The sequence below is a fragment of the Salvelinus fontinalis genome, chromosome 15, assembly GCF_029448725.1.
Source record: "Salvelinus fontinalis isolate EN_2023a chromosome 15, ASM2944872v1, whole genome shotgun sequence".
In the NCBI taxonomy this organism is placed as follows: Eukaryota; Metazoa; Chordata; class Actinopteri; order Salmoniformes; family Salmonidae; genus Salvelinus; species Salvelinus fontinalis.
In genome coordinates, this window is record NC_074679.1 from 2,523,036 (window position 1) to 2,543,030 (window position 19,995).

Here is a 19,995-nt window from a genome sequence, read left to right on the forward strand (position 1 = left end):
CGTGTGTTCAGTGTGTTCAGTGTGTTCAGTGTGTTCAGTGTGTTCCGTGAGTTCAGTGTGTTCCGTGTGTTCCGTGTGTTCAGTGTGTTCAGTGTGTTCAGTGTGTTCCGTGTGTTCCGTGTGTTCCGTGTGTTCCGTGAGTTCAGTGTGTTCCGTGTGTTCCGTGAGTTCAGTGTGTTCAGTGTGTTCAGTGTGTTCAGTGAGTTCAGTGTGTTCAGTGAGTTCAGTGTGTTCCGTGAGTTCAGTGTGTTCAGTGTGTTCCGTGAGTTCAGTGTGTTCCGTGTGTTCAGTGTGTTCCGTGTGTTCCGTGTGTTCCGTGAGTTCAGTGTGTTCCGTGAGTTCAGTGTGTTCCGTGTGTTCAGTGTGTTCCGTGTTCACTGTATTCACGATGCCTTTCTTTGACTCTGCTACTAGTGATTTAAATATATTTTAAAAAGTAACTCTACCTGCTAAAACTTCCTCTGCACACTGCAATGTTAAATCAGATTTAACAGGTATTCGTAAGAGGAGGTTTTTTTTCTCCAGACGACAGTTATTAATTCAACGTCTTCATGAAACATGTCAAATTCTGGAAGTAATCAATTGGAAATTGCCATGAGTTTATATTTTTCTGACTTCCAAGTCAATTTTATGCAATGTAGGTAATTGTGTATGATTTTTTTTATCTTAAACCTCCCACTTTGGGCTGGATGTGTCAATATATAGTTCATACATAATTCCAAGAGCAGAATGACTGGTTTACCTAAATTAGCCTTGAAATCGACAATTTTCTGGAAGCTGTGAAGTGTCATTTTGGTACATTTTTGACCCATTGGCCAGCACCCACCTAGCAATTTGAGGTCCAGCCAATGGGCTTCGGCCCCTAGCCATTTGATTGACAGCTAGCATTAGCAAGACTCGCAGAGAGAGAGAGAGAGAGCAATGATGTTCTGCACACATATGACGTAGTACACCATTTTCAGACCCCGTTTGGGCACTTGAATGCTACTTTCAGAACTACTGGAAATTCTCTAAGATATAATATTCATTATCTCACCTCCTCTGACTGCGTGGGGGCGCTGCCATGACAACGTCCCCTTGTCCATCACATATAGAGGAAGAGGTGAAGCGAGAGGGATAACGGCCCAAAATCTGGCTTCTCCAGCAGGTGCCGTTTTTTCGCATGGAGGTTTTTTCGCATGAGTGTCGATTTTTTTTTAAATGTATGGCTTATTTTCTACGTGTGGCTCTTTTGATCGAATATAGTTTTTGTAATTATGTTGTTTTGTTACTGATATAAGTATGATATATTGGAGTTGGTCGTCACTTTGTTCGCACAGCCACAAAGTCATAAACCCCACCAATTTCTACAATTTATCTTCTTAAAATGTGATTTGAAACCTTAACCACAGTGCTAAACTTATGCCTAACCTTAAATGAAAACCACAACGCGAATTTTAGTTTTCATGAATTTCTACGATATAGACTATCGTCTTTGTGGCTGTGGTAACTAGTTATTAACTAGTTGTGCCTGTTGTTCACAGGCGAATCTGCCCTCTGATTGGCTAGAATGGTTCCACCTGACCTTTGCCTCCTCCCATTGATCAGCTGTGTCCGTCATGATAAATGGAGCCGGAAGCAACATCACTAGAAACCAGTGGACATGTGCAGGAGGCCGGCGGTGCGTTATGGTGTGGACGTGAAACACCGAGGTAGGTCAATTGAAATAAGCAATTGCAAATGTCAGTCCAGAGAAGGACATTTAAGTTGTTTACCGACGTAGCTAGCCAGGTCTACTAGATAAGTTAACGTTGTCTGTGCTAGTTAGCTAGTACATTAGCTTAACGTTACCAAGCTAAGTTTCACTACGAAAAACTCTCGCATGGAAAACACGCTCCTGTTAGTTGGTGACAACCACCGCAACATGACGAACAAACTCATTGCTATTTTACATTTAGTTTAGGTCTCTGGCTAACTCGTTTATACTTGTGGAAACCACATTAGCTAATACGTTAGCTGACTGACTCATCACTATTGTCGACACACTTCGCTATCTAGCGACATCAGTCATCCAGTACTCAGAAACATCAGGATTTATTTGAGCAGTAGCTGTTATCAGTAGCTGTTAATCAAACTTGTCAAGCGACCTAGTTAGTTTGTACGAGCTGCACTTGTAAACAACGGCAGTGAATTGCACAAAGCTCTCTCCGCTGTTATATGCCGTGCTGTTTGCACTCAAGTGTCGGATTCACCAAAAAGCTTTTGTGGACAGAGGAATTTCCATCATTTCTAGAAACACTAACCAGTCGCTGGGTTGAATGTGTCATTTACTATCAAATAAGCATTAAAAACAGAAAAGGCTGTAATTGCGGCCTGAAATTCAGGGCGTCCATACATCTGCAGGAACCCCACTTTATACAATGTTTAAGCTATGGGGAGGTGGGTGGGGCGCTCCAGTACAGTATGTGGTGTTATTGCACAAGGAAGTTGGATGAAAGCCACTGATAAATCCCACATAAGGGTCGGGGGCAACAACGGCATCTAGCTTGCCGTACACCGTGTCCCCCGTCTGTCGGGCACTGGTTCCCCTCAACGAGGGCAGGAGCGAAGGACATTTATAAAAAATCTTAGCCAGCTAGTCTGGTACACAGGGGGCGACACCATGTACTTGTTAATAACTATCATACGGTGTCTGTAACTACCTAGTTAACTAACACACGGTTTCGCCCCAGCCTGCTGTGCTAGCAGGAGGCGGTGGAGACCGTAGACGAGTCCTTCGTCCTCCCCCGCCTGTCAGGCACAGTTTTTTCCGCAGCAGTTCTGTTAACGATGTTGAGTGCAGGTGTGACCCGTATTTTAAGTGTCACAAGCATGAAGATGTTCATGAAGGAACCAATGAGATGCCCCCGAATTACGGGCTGCAGGGTGTTCCTTTCCAACGATTAGTATTGAGGTTAGTGCAATTAAGGGTCCTTAGGACTGTTAACCATTACCCTTACATTCACCAGAACAACATGTCAACTTCAATGGTGTAACATCAGAGTTGATGTCCCAAGGATGCCAGATATCAAGGACCATACGGGGAGTTTTGACCTGAGGCGGACTAACTCTTGACAGGGCTTTGCTCCACCAAGCTTTCTTTTAACCTCCGTCTCCTAGTCTGCAACTTTTAATTCTCCTATCCTAACCTGCTACGTCATTTTGGTATGGAAGTGTTTCCCAGTTGGTGAAATCCAACTGTACCGTGCAGATGGAAGACAGTGTTGGGAACAGAGTGCCCCGTGGTGGGGTTATGGTATGGGGCAGGCATAAGTTACGGACAACAAACACGATTGCGTTTTCATATGCTATTTTCATCTGGTTTTCTATTCTTTTGGACAATATTGCCCTTGACTCGCCCGCCATTTATATTCACGCCCACATCAGCGTCAGCTTCCGCCATCTTTTTCATCCCTTGTCCTACCGTGAGGTTTCTCTACTCCTACACTGTTCACCGACCCTTTTAGATATGATGGTAGGGACTTTTGAATTTAACACAGAGCGTCAACCGGTGCCTGTAACAGACCTGACTATCGTCTCGTCTATAGTGGAAATGCCTCTGTTGGCTTAAACAAAAATGGTTGAATCCAAATAGTTTAGGTTGGGTATCTTTTCGCAGCTAGCCGTGGGTAACATTTAAAAGTTAGTTCAAAATTGTTCATTTAAATGGCTAGTTGCAGGACAAAGCTATCAAAAGTGCAGCAAACGCCTTTTTCAAATTGGAATTGTTTGGCAAGACAAGTGAATTACTTATTTCGTGAGAATGTAAAAAAGGAATCTACTGCTATGCCCCTTTTAATGTTGACATGTGACTTGCACATTGAGTTGGCGTGCAGGATAATGTTTTCCCTGAGTGCAGGAGCAGAGCCTACTAACCAATAGCCTCCTTTTCTTCATTGGACAGGACAAATCTAGCTGTTCCCCAATGCTGACATGATATCCCCAGTCTCTCTGAACAAACTTCAATTCGGTCTGTAAAGGTCTACCTACGCCCCTCTACACACTACTCAACCAACCAGCCCAAATCTACACCTCAAACCCAAGATGGCTACTAGACACAAAGCCCTGATGGTTGCAGTGGTCACCTTGTTGGGCGCCACCTTGGGAGGCCTGTTATTATGGCGACAACCAACCCTGAGGACACAGAAGAAGAAGCGGCGTCTAGCTCAGGGTCAGATAGGGGTCAGCACTGGTCCCGTACCAGTGGAACAGCTGGGTCCTGTGGTTGTCGAGTCCCAGACCCAGCTAACCCTTGGTCAGAGCCTGGGCCTCCTCCTGCCTGTTTCACTGCCCCCTGCTGACCAGGTCTTGGCAGTGCAGCCTGTGATGGTGAGCTCTGAGGAGGGTTGGGAGCAGCTGTGGCCGTCGCTGCAAAAGGAGCTATCCGTCTACCCCGTCCTCGGCCTGGACTGCGAATGGGTATGGGCCTTGGCGTATGAGTTTGTTAAGCATGTAAAAAAAATTATATATGAATCCATTGGTCCTCAAGTCTTATTTCCTGCTGTAGTTTCCCTCCTCGCTCCTCTCCTTATTCCTTGCCTTATTCCCCCCCCCTCATTATTTTCCTCCCTCCCTCCTGCTCCCCCTCTGCTTATTCCTTTCCTTCCTCTCCAGGTGTCAGTGAAGGGTAAGGCGTCGGCGGTCTCCCTCCTCCAGATGAGTTCCTACTCTGGCCTGTGTGTGTTGGTGAGGCTACAGCTGTTTCAAGGTAGCCAGCAGGACCTTCCCCTCAGCTTGAAGGAGGTACATGGTCCTCTGTGGCTCAGTTGGTAGAGAACGATGCTTTTTAACACCGGTATAGTGGGTTCGATTCCCGCCGAGGCCACTGTCTAGGTGTTATAATTATTTCAGCTCTGCCCAAACTTGAAAACGGCTTGCTCAACCCGTGAAGGAAGCAAAGGGACAACTCAATTCCTTTCCAGTGTTTTATTATGGTTTTGATGCCATTTGTGGAATATGTTGAAACAGTTGATTTGTTGAATGACAGAGGAATAGGGAATAGCAATAGCAATAGGGTGATAACCTTAAACAGAGAATAAACATGCATTATTTTACACTAAACAATGCATGACACAGCAACAAAGCATGGCTTTGAATAAAGTAAACGTTTAAACAATTTAATCTAGCACTTCTAGCAATTACTTCTGCAGTCAGAAAATATCCACAACAAAAGTCACATCTCCTACCAGAGTTAAACATGTAAATTGTGCTAAGCACTGGATGCAACATAATAAATAATTCCAAACATTACATACCAGTTGCGTCTTTAGGGTTGAACAATGAGCTGTGTGTATGTTGAGGACCAAACATTTTATACCCATGCTTATCTGACAGGTGCGCATGTAAAAGTAGTCCCTCCAGAAATCCTGGCTCAATTTTTTAGTTCCACCTGTGTTTTTGGGATATCTGCCCTCTTGAGGCCTGGAGGTCTTTAAAGGAAGAGCTGCCATTTTGCTCATGTTTTGAGTGCTCTTTTTTTTGACGCAACAAGAGAATTGCATTTATGGATAGATGGCATATATTCTGTTTTATTCTATAGGTCCTCAGGGACCCCCATGTCCTGAAGGTGGGCGTGGGCTGTTACGAAGACGGGACACGTCTGACCCGAGACTACGGCCTGGCTCTGGGTTGTACCGTGGACCTGCGATATCTCGCACTACGACAAAGGTACTACTAGAGATGGGCTTTGGTAGCACTAGGTTGACAGTCAATCAGTAATAACATAATACTCTCTAGTACAAATGGTCATCTTTTTAATTTACAATCTGTAGAAACTATGAGAATGTAAAGATTTAGAAATGTTAAACATTAAGCACAGTGACAAACAGACATACATTTTCAGAGATCGATGGGAGGGTCTCAGTGGAGCTGAAGGTTGGGACTAAATACAAAATAAACATGGATAACTAATGTGGAATATACCGTGTCTGTGACATGTAGAAGTCTAACTGTTGTCCATTAGTTTTCTTCAATTAGGGGAGGGGTGGTGGGGTTAGGGGGACAACAATAAATGTATATTTAAAAAATATATGGGGGATTGGAAATGATGCAGACAATTACAATGATCTGTAATATTAAAGATCTACCCCTAAAGAACAACAATATCTGTAATATTAAAGATGATCTACCCCCTAAAGAACAGAAACAATATCTGTAATATTAAAGATGATCTACCCCCTAAAGAACAACAATATCTGTAATATTAAAGATGATCTACCCCCTAAAGAACAGAAACAATATCTGTAATATTAAAGATGATCTACCCCCTAAAGAACAGAACAATATCTGTAATATTAAAGATGATCTACCCCCTAAAGAACAGAAACAAATCACTAGGTTATCTGTTTTAATCAACCGTTTACCCTCAAAGTATCTGTCTCAATTTAAGGGGCTTTATTGGCATGGGAAACAATGCCAAAGCAAGTGAAATTCTGATAATAACAAAAAATGAACAATTAAAACACTGGTATTTCATTCAATAGATATGGGAGTTTATCAAAATTGGATTTGTTTTTCAAATTCTTTTTAGGGACTGTGTAATCTGAGGGAAATATGTGTCTATGGTCATACATTATGCAGGAGGTTAGGAAGTGCAGCTCAGTTTCCACCTCATTTTGTGGGCAGTGTGCACATAGCCTGCCTTCTCTTGAGAGCCAGGTGTGCCTACGGTGGCCTTTCTCAATAGCATGGCTATGTTCAGTCTGTACACAGTCAAAGGTTTCCTTAATTCGTCTGACAGAATGTGCAGAAGATCTGCAGTGGAAGTCAGTAGTTAACATACACTGAGGTTGGAGTTATTAAAACTCATTTTCAACCACTCCACACATTTCTTGTTAACCAACTATAGTTTTGGCAAGTCTGTGTCATGCACAAATTAATGTCCTAAGTAATTTTTCCAAAAATTGTTTACAGAAAGATTATTTCACTTAGAATTCACTGTATCACAATTCCAGTGGGTCAGAAGTTTACATACACTAAATTGACTGTGCCTTAAAACAGCTTGGAAAATTCCAGAAAATTATGTCATGGCTTTAGAAGCTTCTGATAGGCTAATTGACATCATTTGAGTCAATTGGAGGTGTACCTGTGGATGTATTTCAAGGCCTACCTTCAAACTCAGTGCCTCTTTGCTTTACATCATGGGAAAATCAAAAGAAATCAGCCAAGACCTCAAAAAAATTGTAGACCTCCACAAGTCTGGTTCATCCTTGTGAGCAATTTCCAAACGCCTGAAGGTACCATGTTCATCTGTACAAACAGTAGTACGCAAGTATAAACACCATGGGACCACGCAGCCGTCATACCGCTCAGGAAGGAGACGCGTTCTGTCTCCTAGAGATGAACGTACTTTGGTGAGAAAATTGCACATCAATCCCAGAACATCAGCAACAGCAAAGGACCTTGTGAAGATGCTGGAGGAAACGGGCACAAAAGTATCTACATTCACAGTAAAACAAGTCCTATATCGACATAACCTGAAAGGCAGCTCAGCAAGGAAGAAGCCACTGCTCCAAAACCGACATTAAAAAGCCAGACTACGGTTTGCAACTGCACATGGGGACAAAGATCGTACTTTTTGGAGAAATGTCCTCTGGTCTGATGAAACAAAATAATAATGACCATCGTTATGTTTGGAGGAAAAAGGGGGTGGGGGGGGCTTGCAAGCCGAAGAACTGAACAAGGCAGTGAACCCACTGTTCTTAGGCCGTCATTGTAAATAAGAATGTGTTCTTAACTGACTTGCTTAGTTACATAAAGGTTTAAAAAAATTGCCTATCAGAAGCTTCTAAAGCCATGACATCATTTTCTGTAATTTTCCAAGCTGTTTGAAGGCACAGTCAACTTAGTGTATGTAAACTTCTGATCCACTGGAATTGTGATACAGTGAAATAATCTGTCAACAATTGTTTGAAAAATGTTCTTGTCATGCACACAGATGTCCTAACCGACTTGCCAAAACTATAGTTTGTTAACAAGAAATGTGTGGAGTGGTTGAAACGCTTAGGTTGGCGTCATTTAAAACTCGTTTATGTAAACTTCTGACTTCAACTGTATTTCCCAGGCGGTGTGGTTCTGAACCAGTGTGTGTTTCTGTGCAGGAAGGTAGTGTTGAACAATGGTTTGAGCCTCAAGTCTCTGGCTGCCGACCTGCTCAATGTGTCTCTGGATAAATCCATGGCGCTTCGATGCAGTAACTGGGAGGCTGATCAGCTGACCCTAGAACAGGTAAACTACACTAGCTGGTGTTAATTAATACAGGATGGGATGCTGTGGCTGACCCTAGAACAGGTAAACTACACTAGCTGGTGTTAATTAATACAGGATGGGATGCTGTGGCTGACCCTAGAACAGGTAAACTACACTAGCTGGTGTTAATTAATACAGGGTGGGATGCTGTGGCTGACCCTAGAACAGGTGAACTACACTAGCTGGTGTTAATACAGGATGGGATGCTGTGGCTGACCCTAGAACAGGTAAACTACACTAGCTGGTGTTAATACAGGATGGGATGCTGACCCTAGAACAGGTAAACTACACTAGCTGGTGTTAATACAGGATCGGAGGCTGACCCTAGAACAGGTAAACTACACTACCTGGTGTTAATACAGGATGGGATGCTGTGGCTGACCCTAGAACAGGTAAACTACACTAGCTGGTGCTAATTAATACAGGATGGGATGCTGACCCTAGAACAGGTAAACTACACTAGCTGGTGTTAATTAATACAGGATGGGATGCTGTGGCTGACCCTAGAACAGGTAAACTACACTAGCTGGTGTTAATACAGGATGGGATGCTGTGGCTGACCCTAGAACAGGTAAACTACACTAGCTGGTGCTAATACAGGATGGGAGGCTGACCCTAGAACAGGTAAACTACACTAGCTGGTGTTAATACAGGATGGGATGCTGTGGCTGACCCTAGAACAGGTAAACTACACTAGCTGGTGCTAATACAGGATGGGAGGCTGACCCTAGAACAGGTAAACTACACTAGCTGGTGCTAATACAGGATGGGAGGCTGACCCTAGAACAGGTAAACTACACTAGCTGGTGTTAATACAGGATGGGATGCTGACCCTAGAACAGGTAAACTACACTAGCTGGTGTTAATACAGGATGGGATGCTGACCCTAGAACAGGTGAACTACACTAGCTGGTGCTAATACAGGATGGGAGGCTGACCCTAGAACAGGTAAACTACACTAGCTGGTGCTAATACAGGATGGGATGCTGTGGCTGACCCTAGAACAGGTAAACTACACTAGCTGGTGTTAATACAGGATGGGATGCTGTGGCTGACCCTAGAACAGGTAAACTACACTAGCTGGTGTTAATACAGGATGGGATGCTGTGGCTGACCCTAGAACAGGTAAACTACACTAGCTGGTGTTAATACAGGATGGGATGCTGACCCTAGAACAGGTAAACTACACTAGCTGGTGTTAATACAGGATGGGATGCTGTGGCTGACCCTAGAACAGGTAAACTACACTAGCTGGTGTTAATACAGGATGGGATGCTGACCCTAGAACAGGTAAACTACACTAGCTGGTGTTAATACAGGATGGGATGCTGTGGCTGACCCTAGAACAGGTAAACTACACTAGCTGGTGTTAATACAGGATGGGATGCTGACCCTAGAACAGGTAAACTACACTAGCTGGTGTTAATACAGGATGGGATGCTGTGGCTGACCCTAGAACAGGTAAACTACACTAGCTGGTGTTAATACAGGATGGGATGCTGACCCTAGAACAGGTAAACTACACTAGCTGGTGTTAATACAGGATGGGATGCTGACCCTAGAACAGGTAAACTACACTAGCTGGTGTTAATACAGGATGGGATGCTGACCCTAGAACAGGTAAACTACACTAGCTGGTGTTAATACAGGATGGGATGCTGTGGCTGACCCTAGAACAGGTGAACTACACTAGCTGGTGTTAATACAGGATGGGATGCTGACCCTAGAACAGGTAAACTACACTAGCTGGTGTTAATACAGGATGGGATGCTGTGGCTGACCCTAGAACAGGTAAACTACACTAGCTGGTGTTAATACAGGATGGGAGGCTGACCCTAGAACAGGTAAACTACACTAGCTGGTGTTAATACAGGATGGGATGCTGTGGCTGACCCTAGAACAGGTAAACTACACTAGCTGGTGTTAATACAGGATGGGATGCTGTGGCTGACCCTAGAACAGGTAAACTACACTAGCTGGTGTTAATACAGGATGGGATGCTGTGGCTGACCCTAGAACAGGTAAACTACACTAGCTGGTGTTAATACGGGGTGGGAGGCTGACCCTAGAACAGGTAAACTACACTAGCTGGTGTTAATACAGGATGGGATGCTGTGGCTGACCCTAGAACAGGTGAACTACACTAGCTGGTGCTAATACAGGATGGGAGGCTGACCCTAGAACAGGTAAACTACACTAGCTGGTGTTAATACAGGATGGGATGCTGTGGCTGACCCTAGAACAGGTAAACTACACTAGCTGGTGTTAATACGGGGTGGGAGGCTGACCCTAGAACAGGTGAACTACACTAGCTGGTGTTAATACAGGATGGGATGCTGTGGCTGACCCTAGAACAGGTGAACTACACTAGCTGGTGCTAATACAGGATGGGAGGCTGTGGTATGGAAAGATTGTTACTGTTTGAGATCAACCACAGTTCAGTCAGACTGTGAAGAATAACTGATCGACAAATCTCCTTGCATCCCAAATATAACGAACTACCCATTATGTTGTGAAGATGTGCGATCCTCTGCCCTACCTCATTTTGCTCAGGGATCCCTCTCAAACACGTCGTCTCTGATTTTAACCCCCACATCTCTCGGTCTTGTGATCTCTCCCTAGATGACTTACGCAGCCTTGGATGCCCAGGTATCCATCGCCCTGTTCTTCCACCTGCTGGGCCTCTACTCCGACACCACGCCCTCACCTGACAGTGGGAGTGGCTATACCCAGCTGGCCAATCGCTGCCAGGGCCTGATAGACACACCCTTCAGGGAGAGGGGTGAGGGGGAGGATGGCGAGAGGAGACGGAAGGGTAAGAAGCTCCGACAGCCTACTTTGGAAAGCTCGGAGATTGGTGACCAGCAAGTACCAGACCCCAGAAAGAACAACAAGAGGAAACCGCTCGGTGTGGGATACTCTGCTAGGTCAGTGGTGGTTTGTCTGTCCGGGGATCTCTTTCACGGCACAAAGGTCATGAAGCAGATGTTTGCAACTGACCTCTGGATATTGCTAGTTGTCAGGGTCATAATACACAACAATTTGCCTGACTTTCATAGTAAAAAAAATCATCACCCACATTTTGGGGAAACGTTTTGTGTTAAAGATTTGAGTAGTGTGGTTCTGGGTAGCGTTTGGATGGTTTTATACGTTTTCCTGTGTGTCACTAGTCTGATACACAGATCCCCTGAGGTTCTGTTCGCTCTGCATGTTTACAGGAAGTCCCCTCTTTACGACAACTGCTTCCTCCATGCCCCGGACGGACAACCCCTCTGTACCTGCGACAAGAGGAAGGCCCAGTGGTACATGGATAAAGGACTAGGAGGTAGACAAACACCGTCTTATACCCGACTGGCAGTGCCAACACTGGCCGCGTTTTCATTTCAATGAACAGTCAATTGGAACATTTTATTATTGTTGGGTTCATACTGTAAAATGTGGTGTAGAAATGAGCAGGTAGTTTTTTACACTTGTATACGGGTTGAGAATGGCTAGTTTAGGCACTAATAAGCACCTAAGTTGGAACGTAGTGTCTGTCTAGGAACATGCTATACGTCAGGTCAGGCTGTCCGGTAACATGCTATACGTCAGGTCAGGCTGTCCGGTAACATGCTATACGTCAGGTCAGGCTGTCCGGTAACATGTTATACGTCAGGTCAGGCTGTCCGGTAACATGTTATACGTCAGGTCAGGCTGTCCGGTAACATGTTATACGTCAGGTCAGGCTGTCCGGTAACATGTTATACGTCAGGTCAGGCTGTCCGGTAACATGTTATACGTCAGGTCAGGCTGTCCGGTAACATGTTATACGTCAGGTCAGGCTGTCCGGTAACATGTTATACGTCAGGTCAGGCTGTCCGGTAACATGTTATACGTCAGGTCAGGCTGTCCGGTAACATGTTATACGTCAGGTCAGGCTGTCCGGTAACATGTTATACGTCAGGTCAGGCTGTCCGGTAACATGTTATACGTCAGGTCAGGCTGTCCGGTAACATGTTATACGTCAGGTCAGGCTGTCCGGTAACATGTTATACGTCAGAGGTCTGGTTCTGTGCCTCACAGCGCTGAATGGGTTTGGACTGACAACTACAAGTGTGCTTTTTAAGATTTAATTATCAACAAAGGCGGTTAAAAAATGCACACGAAATCAAATGTAATGATTTTAAATTCTGTCTTGTCAGGTGAACTGTTCTCACCTTTTTGGTCTTATTGTCCCATAATCTCAACTGTTCCCTTTCAATTTTTACCATTCTTATGGTCATAACTTTTCATATTTATTCTGTAAAACATTTCAATTTAGGCCCCTGTCCCTACAGGCCAATTCCCACTCGTGTTATCGAAGACCCAGTTCCGTGTCAGTTGACTGTTCTCCTGTCTTCCTCTAGTGTTGCAGAGTGACGAGCCCTTCATCGTGCGTCTCTTGTTTGAGCCGTCGGGACGTCCAGAGTCCCAGCAGGACTACTACCTGACTGCCAAGAAGAACATATGTGTGGTGTGTGGCAAGAACGAGTCTTATATCAGGTGAGGAGAACCTGTGTGGTGTGGCCGGGACGGGTCTCGTACCAGGCCGGCCGGGACGGGTCTCGTACCAGGCTGGCCAGATGCTACACTGTTAGTATAACTAATAGGTTTGTGTCCCGATTCACCACCCTTCTCTGTGTGTACTTGCACACTCCCCGTAGTGAATTTGCGAGGATAGGATTGGTGTTAAGCATTGGCTGGAGGAGTACCCACCCTTGTGAGAAGGGTGGAGAATCGGACCTCGGGCAGAGAAGACCTTTCTCACGTTTCAGCCATGACAGTCCGTCCTAGTGGGGTAGGAAGCGGACGTGAGGGCCTATAGTGTGAACTCGTTCCCGTCTCGTCTTACCCCTTACAGGAAGAACATCGTTCCTCACGAGTACAGACAACACTTCCCCATGGAGATGAAGGACCACAACTCCCATGATGTCTTGTTGCTGTGCACTTCCTGTCACGCAGCCTCCACCGTGCACGACGGCTTCCTGAAGCAGCAGCTGGCTGATGAGCATGGCGCGCCCCAGGTAGGGGCCGGGGGGAGTGTTGGGTTAGGGGCCGGGGGGAGTGTTGGGTTAGGGGCCGGGGGGAGTGTTGGGTTAGGGGCCGGGGGGAGTGTTGGGTTAGGGGCCGGGGGGAGTGTTGGGGTAGGGGCCGGGGGGAGTGTGGGGGTAGGGGCCGGGAATTGCGAGTGACCTCACGATAGGATATTGTCACCATACTGAGGTGTTCTCATGTATTCTGAATGAATTGTGAATTTACACTATTCTATATTTATAGTCATTTTATTGTGGATTTGATATATTGATTTAATGTTCCAAACATTGCTCACCTTGTCTGCTGCAGAAGGACAAGAGAAGATGAGAAAATACTTTTAATCAGTCATGGAAATAAGTGGTGAAACCATATTGGCTCAGAGGATCAATATTAGAGGTCGACCGATTATGATTTTTCAACGCCGATACCGATTTATCAGCAGATTTGTATTTATTAATGACAATTACAACAATACTGAATGAACACTTATTTTAACTTATATAATACATCAATAAAAATCTATTTAGCCTCAAATAAATAATGAAACGTGTTCAATTTGGTTTAAATAATGCAAAAACAGTGTTGGAGAAGAAAGTAAAAGTGCAATATGTGCCATGTAAGAAAGCTAACGTTTAAGTCCCTTGCTCAGAACATGAGAACATATGAAAGCTGGTGGTTCCTTTTAACATGAGTCTTCAATATTCCCAGGTAAGAAGTTTTAGCTTGTGGTTATTATAGGAATTATGACGCGTCGACTTTGACTAGCTAGCAACTTACCTTGGCTTCTTACTGCATTCGCGTGACAGGCGGGCTCCTCGTGAGGCAGGTGGTTAGAGCGTTGGACTAGTTAACCGTAATGTTGCGGATCAAATCCCCGAGCTGACAAGGTACAAATATGTCGTTCTGTCCCCTGAACAAGGAAGTTAACCCACTGTTCCTAGGCTGTCATTGAAAATAACAATTTGTTCATAACTGACTTGCTTAGTTACATAAAGGTGTAAAAAACAACTGCCAAACCGGCGTCCAAAAATACAGATTTCCTATTGTTATGAAAACTTGAAATCGGCCCTGATTTAATCGGTCGACCTCTAATCAATATATTGTCAAATAATATTGCTATATTGAACTGGATATTTATTTTTTTCTCTACCCCCCCCCCCAGGGGTGTGAGGAGGGCGTGCGCCTCCTGGAGGACTCTGACCGCAGGAGGGTTCGTTCTGCAGCCCGCGCCCTGCTCACCGTGGGGGAGGGGCTTCCAGAGGTCAGGAGAGATGAGCTGCAGAAGGTCATAAGGTGCTTCTTCAACGACACCGACATGGAGCTGAGTCCCGAGACACTTCAGAGGGCTGCAGACCTGGAGACGAGGTGAGGCTCTGCTCTGCCTTGGTCATCTACTGTTAACCTGCCCCCCCCCCCCCCCCCCCCCAGTACAGCCAGACGAGCATGGGCCGGTTCCTATCTAGGTGTTTCCTTCTTGGACGTTTGTCCTGCTTCTGCTTTGCTCTTTGGTATCCAGGTCAGGTATCTGTCAAGCTGTTTTAATAGTGAAGAAGTTGATTGTATTACCCTGCCCTTTCCCAGGATCCTCAATGAGAGCTACGTTCCCCACGGGCTGAAGGTGGTGAAGGTGAAAGCCGAGCAGGGCCTGAAGGGATTAATGGTGCTGGAGAGCCGCTGGAGACAACACTTCCTGTCTACCATGACACCTCGCTACCTTCCTCCTCACTGGTCTGTCAGCCACAACCACGACAAGTTACTACGCAAGTACGGAGATGACCTTCTCATCCAGCTTAACTGACCTACAGTCACCCCCGTCTGGTACCCAGGCTACATCTGTCTGGTTCCCCATCAGCTGTTGCAGCCAGCCTCTACCTGGGGTCCAGCCAGCCTCTACCTGGGGTCCAGCCAGCCTCTACCTGGGGTCCAGCCAGCCTCTACCTGGGGTCCAGCCAGCCTCTACCTGGGGTCCAGCCAGCCTCTACCTGGGGTCCAGCCAGCCTCTACCTGGGGTCCAGCCAGCCTCTACCTGGGGTCCAGCCAGCCTCTACCTGGGGTCCAGCCAGCCTCTACCTGGGGTCCAGCCAGCCTCTACCTGGGGTCCAGCCAGCCTCTACCTGGGGTCCAGCCTCTGATCTCTGGGCTACTGTGTAATCCCCCAGGTAGACTTATGCCTACAGGTGAAAGGTTGGATTCTGTGTGTTTTTAGTGCCTGCGATCCTCCTCAGTCTACTGTTGGCTGGACGAGGACATCTGTTGCTCTGCTTGTGGTGCCTTACATGTTAAATGCCAGACAGAGCCTGTGCTAGTGGGCCCAGCAGGATGTATTGGACCCCTTTTTTACTGACACATTGGCACCCTGCTCTTTTAAATAGTGTAGGACATTTTGACCAGGACCCAGAAGGTGCCATTTTTGAGATCCTGAGAGAGACTGGCCCTGTTTTTTTCTGACCGAGGGGAAAATAATTCAGTGTCAAGAACACTGTCTGAAGATGGTGGTGCAGAATTCATGATGAAAATCCTATTGAATATAGGATCTTCACGATACCAGTATCCCGATACTCTGCGATATCGTGGCAAGGAAACATGAAGCACGCTGCATTTCCTGATGGGGGGGAAACAGTCCTAATGTTGTCAACCAGAATCACATGTTAATTTTCCTACAACAGACAATATTTAACTTCCAGTAGATTTTAACGAAGAGTTCAGTCTGCTTTGTGTTTTCCTTGTTGCCATGGAAAACCAGGTTTTCGTGACGACCCTGCTATGGTTTGGTTTCCCCAATTTTTTATTTTTTATTAAACTTGTCCTAGCCAGGAATACCATAGGAGACTAGACCTCATCTAGGGCCAAGAAACAGGCCCTATACAGGGCATTTGGGAACGTATTCAGTCCCCTTGACTTTGTCCACATTTTGTTACGTTACAGCCTTATTCTAAAATGGATTAAATGTTTTCTTTATTCATCAATCTACACAATAGCCATATGATGTTGACATCGATTTAGGAAGCACCTCATACATCTGAATCAGTTGTACAACTGACTAGGTATCTCTCCTCCCACTAACTAATCCATTTTAGAATAAGGCTGTAACGTAACAAAATGTGGATAAAGTCAAGGGGTCTGAATACTTTCCAGATTCAGAAAATCATGTATTTTAGACTAGGCTGAAACCTGCTTTTAGTAATCAATTAAATATGAGTTATAATTTCCCCTGTGGGTTTTTCAGTCCTAAAGATGGGCATTTGTGAGCGTGCAGAAATCAAGTTTGCTTGGGAAAGGTAGCTTACTTTTTCTTTTTTAACACGACAGAGCACCTCATCTTTGTCTTTTTTTGTCTTTTTTAATGGATCAGACGAAGCTATACATTCAATAACTGATCAGCCGTTATGAATTGATGACGACCAGCCATTGAATGTGTCTGAAATGGCTCTACTTTGCCTTCAGAGTATTCACACCCCTGTTTCCACATTCTGTTGTGTTAAGGCCTGATTTTTTTTTTTAATGATTACATTTTTAGATTTTTATTTTGTCACTGACCTACACACAATGTCAAAGTGGATTTCTTTTTAAAAATAATTTTACAAATGAATTGAATAAAAAATGAAAAGCTGAAATGTCTTGTGTCTAAGTATTCAATCCCTTTGTGGCAACGAGCCTAAAGTTCAGGAGTAAGAATGTGCTCAACAAGTCACATAGGTTACATGGACTCTGTACAATAATAGTGTTTAACATGATTTTTAAATGACTACCTCATCTCTGTACTCCACAAATAATATTATCTGTAAGGTCCCTCAGTCGATTAGTGAATTTCAAACACAGATTATACCACAAACACCAGGGAGGTTTTCCACTGCCTCCCAAAGAAGGGCACCTATTGGCAGGTGGGTAAAAATTTAAAGAAAGCAGACATTGAATATCTCTGAGCAAGAAGTTATTAATTACTTTGGATGGTGTATCAATACACCCAGTCACTACAAAGATGCAGGCGTCCTTCCTAACTTAGTTGCCGGAAAGGAAGGAAACCTCGCAAGGATTTCGCAATGGTGACAAACAGTTTGGTTGTGATAACTGAGGATGGATCAGCAACATTGTAGTTACTCCACAATACTAACCTAATTGAGAGCGTGAAAAGGAAGCCTGTACAGAACACAAATAATCCAAACCTGCATCCTTTTTGCAACAAGGCACTAAAGTAATACTGCAAAAACTGTGGCAAAACATTTAATTTTGTCATGAGAATTTCTAACTGAAATATTTTAACTCATCTGTATCCTAGAGGTTGTAAATCAGAGCCCCAGCATACAAAGGATCAGTTCTGTATTCAGAGAGCTTTGCCCTCAAGTTCAGAGCCCATCTTTTATACACATCAGTCGAGAACCCCACCCCGCTTTAGGTGGGCTGTATTGTTCCACTGTACACTAATATTGTTTATCATATTCTGCAACAGGTTTCATAATTTTCTGCAAGCCTAACAGTTTCTCCACTCCACGGGTGGGGACAGAATGTCCTGTAAGGAACACAATGTTCTAATGCTATCCTGCCTACGCTGCACACATCTTATCTCTGCACACAACTTATAGTCTTGTGTGTTTAATGGATTTCACACACAGTGGTACAGTTTCAGGGTGAAATATCTTAGAATTTGTATGTTTAAAGTAGTGACTCAGATAAAGTGGGGGTGGGTGGTGTGTGTAATGCTTATGCTTATGGGGGAGGTGTTGCTGTATATATTCAGAGCCATATCCCTGTAATGCTTATGGGGGAGGTGTTGCTGTATATATTCAGAGCCATATCCCTGTAATGCTAATGGGGGAGGTGTTACTGTATATATTCAGAGCCATATCCCTGTAATGCTTATGGGGGGGGGGGGGGGTTACTGTATATATTCAGAGCCATATCCCTGTAATGCTTATGGGGGAGGTGTTGCTGTATATATTCAGAGCCATATCCCTGTAATGCTTATGGGGGAGGTGTTACTGTATATATTCAGAGCCATATCCCTGTAATGCTTAGAGAAGATCTCATGTCCAGTGTTATTGAAGTGTTGTGGTTGCAGGTTCACTTGGTACATCTAAAGCCTTTTTTTTTGGGGTGTTGCTATAGGCCACCAAGTGCTAACAGTCAGTATCTAAATAATATGGGCACGGATCAATTAGACCCTCCCAGGTGGTAGATCAGATAGACCCTTCCAGGTGGTAGATCAATTAGAACCTCTCAGGTGGTAGATCAATTAGAACCTCTCAGGTGGTAGATCAATTAGACCCTCCCAGGTGGTAGACCAATTAGACCCTCCCAGGTGGTAGATCAGATAGACCCTTCCAGGTGGTAGATCAATTAGACCCTCCCAGGTGGTAGATCAATTAGACCCTCCCAGGTGGTAGATCAGAGAGACCCTCCCAGGTGGTAGATCAATTAGACCCTCCCAGGTGGTAGACCAATTAGACCCTCCCAGGTGGTAGACCAATTAGACCCTCCCAGGTGGTAGACCAATTAGACCCTCCCAGGTGGTAGACCAATTAGACCCTCCCAGGTGGTAGATCAGATAGACCCTCCCAGGTGGTAGATCAATTAGACACTTCCAGGTGGTAGATCAATTAGACCCTCCCAGGTGGTAGATCAATTAGACCCTCCCAGGTGGTAGATCAGAGAGACCCTCCCAGGTGGTAGATCAATTAGACCCTCTCAGGTGGTAGATCAATTAGAACCTCTCAGGTGGTAGATCAATTAGACCCTCCCAGGTGGTAGATCAATTAGACCCTCCCAGGTGGTAGATCAATTAGAACCTCTCAGGTGGTAGATCAATTAGAACCTCTCAGGTGGTAGATCAATTAGAACCTCTCAGGTGGTAGATCAATTAGAACCTCTCAGGTGGTAGATCAATTAGACCCTCCCAGGTGGTAGATCAGATAGACCCTCCCAGGTGGTAGATCAGATAGACCCTCCCAGGTGGTAGATCAGATAGACCCTCCCAGGTGGTAGATCAGATAGACCCTCCCAGGTGGTAGATCAGATAGACCCTCCCAGGTGGTAGATCAGATAGACCCTCCCAGGTGGTAGATCAGATAGACCCTCCCAGGTGGTAGATCAGATAGACCCTCCCAGGTGGTAGTTCAGATAGACCCTCCCAGGTGGTAGATCAATTAGACCCTCCCAGGTGGTAGATCAGATAGACCCTCCCAGGTGGTAGATCAATTAGACCCTCCCAGGTGGTAGATCAGATAGACCCTCCCAGGTGGTAGATCAGATAGACCCTCCCAGGTGGTAGATCAATTAGACCCTCCCAGGTGGTAGATCAATTAGAACCTCTCAGGTGGTAGATCAATTAGAACCTCTCAGGTGGTAGATCAGATAGACCCTCCCAGGTGGTAGATCAATTAGACCCTCCCAGGTGGTAGATCAGATAGACCCTCCCAGGTGGTAGATCAATTAGACCCTCCCAGGTGGTAGATCAATTAGAACCTCTCAGGTGGTAGATCAGATAGACCCTCCCAGGTGGTAGATCAGATAGACCCTCCCAGGTGGTAGATCAATTAGACCCTCCCAGGTGGTAGATCAATTAGACCCTCCCAGGTGGTAGATCAGAGAGACCCTCCCAGGTGGTAGATCAATTAGACCCTCTCAGGTGGTAGATCAATTAGAACCTCTCAGGTGGTAGATCAATTAGACCCTCCCAGGTGG

General features: G+C 45.2%; 1 protein-coding gene across 1 annotated transcript; it reads left to right on the top strand.

Annotated features, from left to right (window-relative positions):
- The first annotated feature begins 1,583 nt into the window (after positions 1 to 1,583).
- On the top strand, positions 1,584 to 16,931 carry LOC129811263 (exonuclease 3'-5' domain-containing protein 2-like). Its single transcript, XM_055862432.1, has 11 exons — positions 1,584 to 1,691; positions 3,923 to 4,437; positions 4,633 to 4,761; positions 5,558 to 5,685; positions 8,118 to 8,244; positions 10,888 to 11,192; positions 11,484 to 11,590; positions 12,651 to 12,786; positions 13,145 to 13,307; positions 14,480 to 14,682; positions 14,899 to 16,931. The coding sequence occupies exons 2-11, from the start codon at positions 4,063 to 4,065 to the stop codon at positions 15,113 to 15,115; spliced, it is 1,890 nt and encodes a 629-aa protein (XP_055718407.1). The 5' UTR covers positions 1,584 to 1,691; positions 3,923 to 4,062; the 3' UTR covers positions 15,116 to 16,931.
- Positions 16,932 to 19,995: the final 3,064 nt, after the last annotated feature.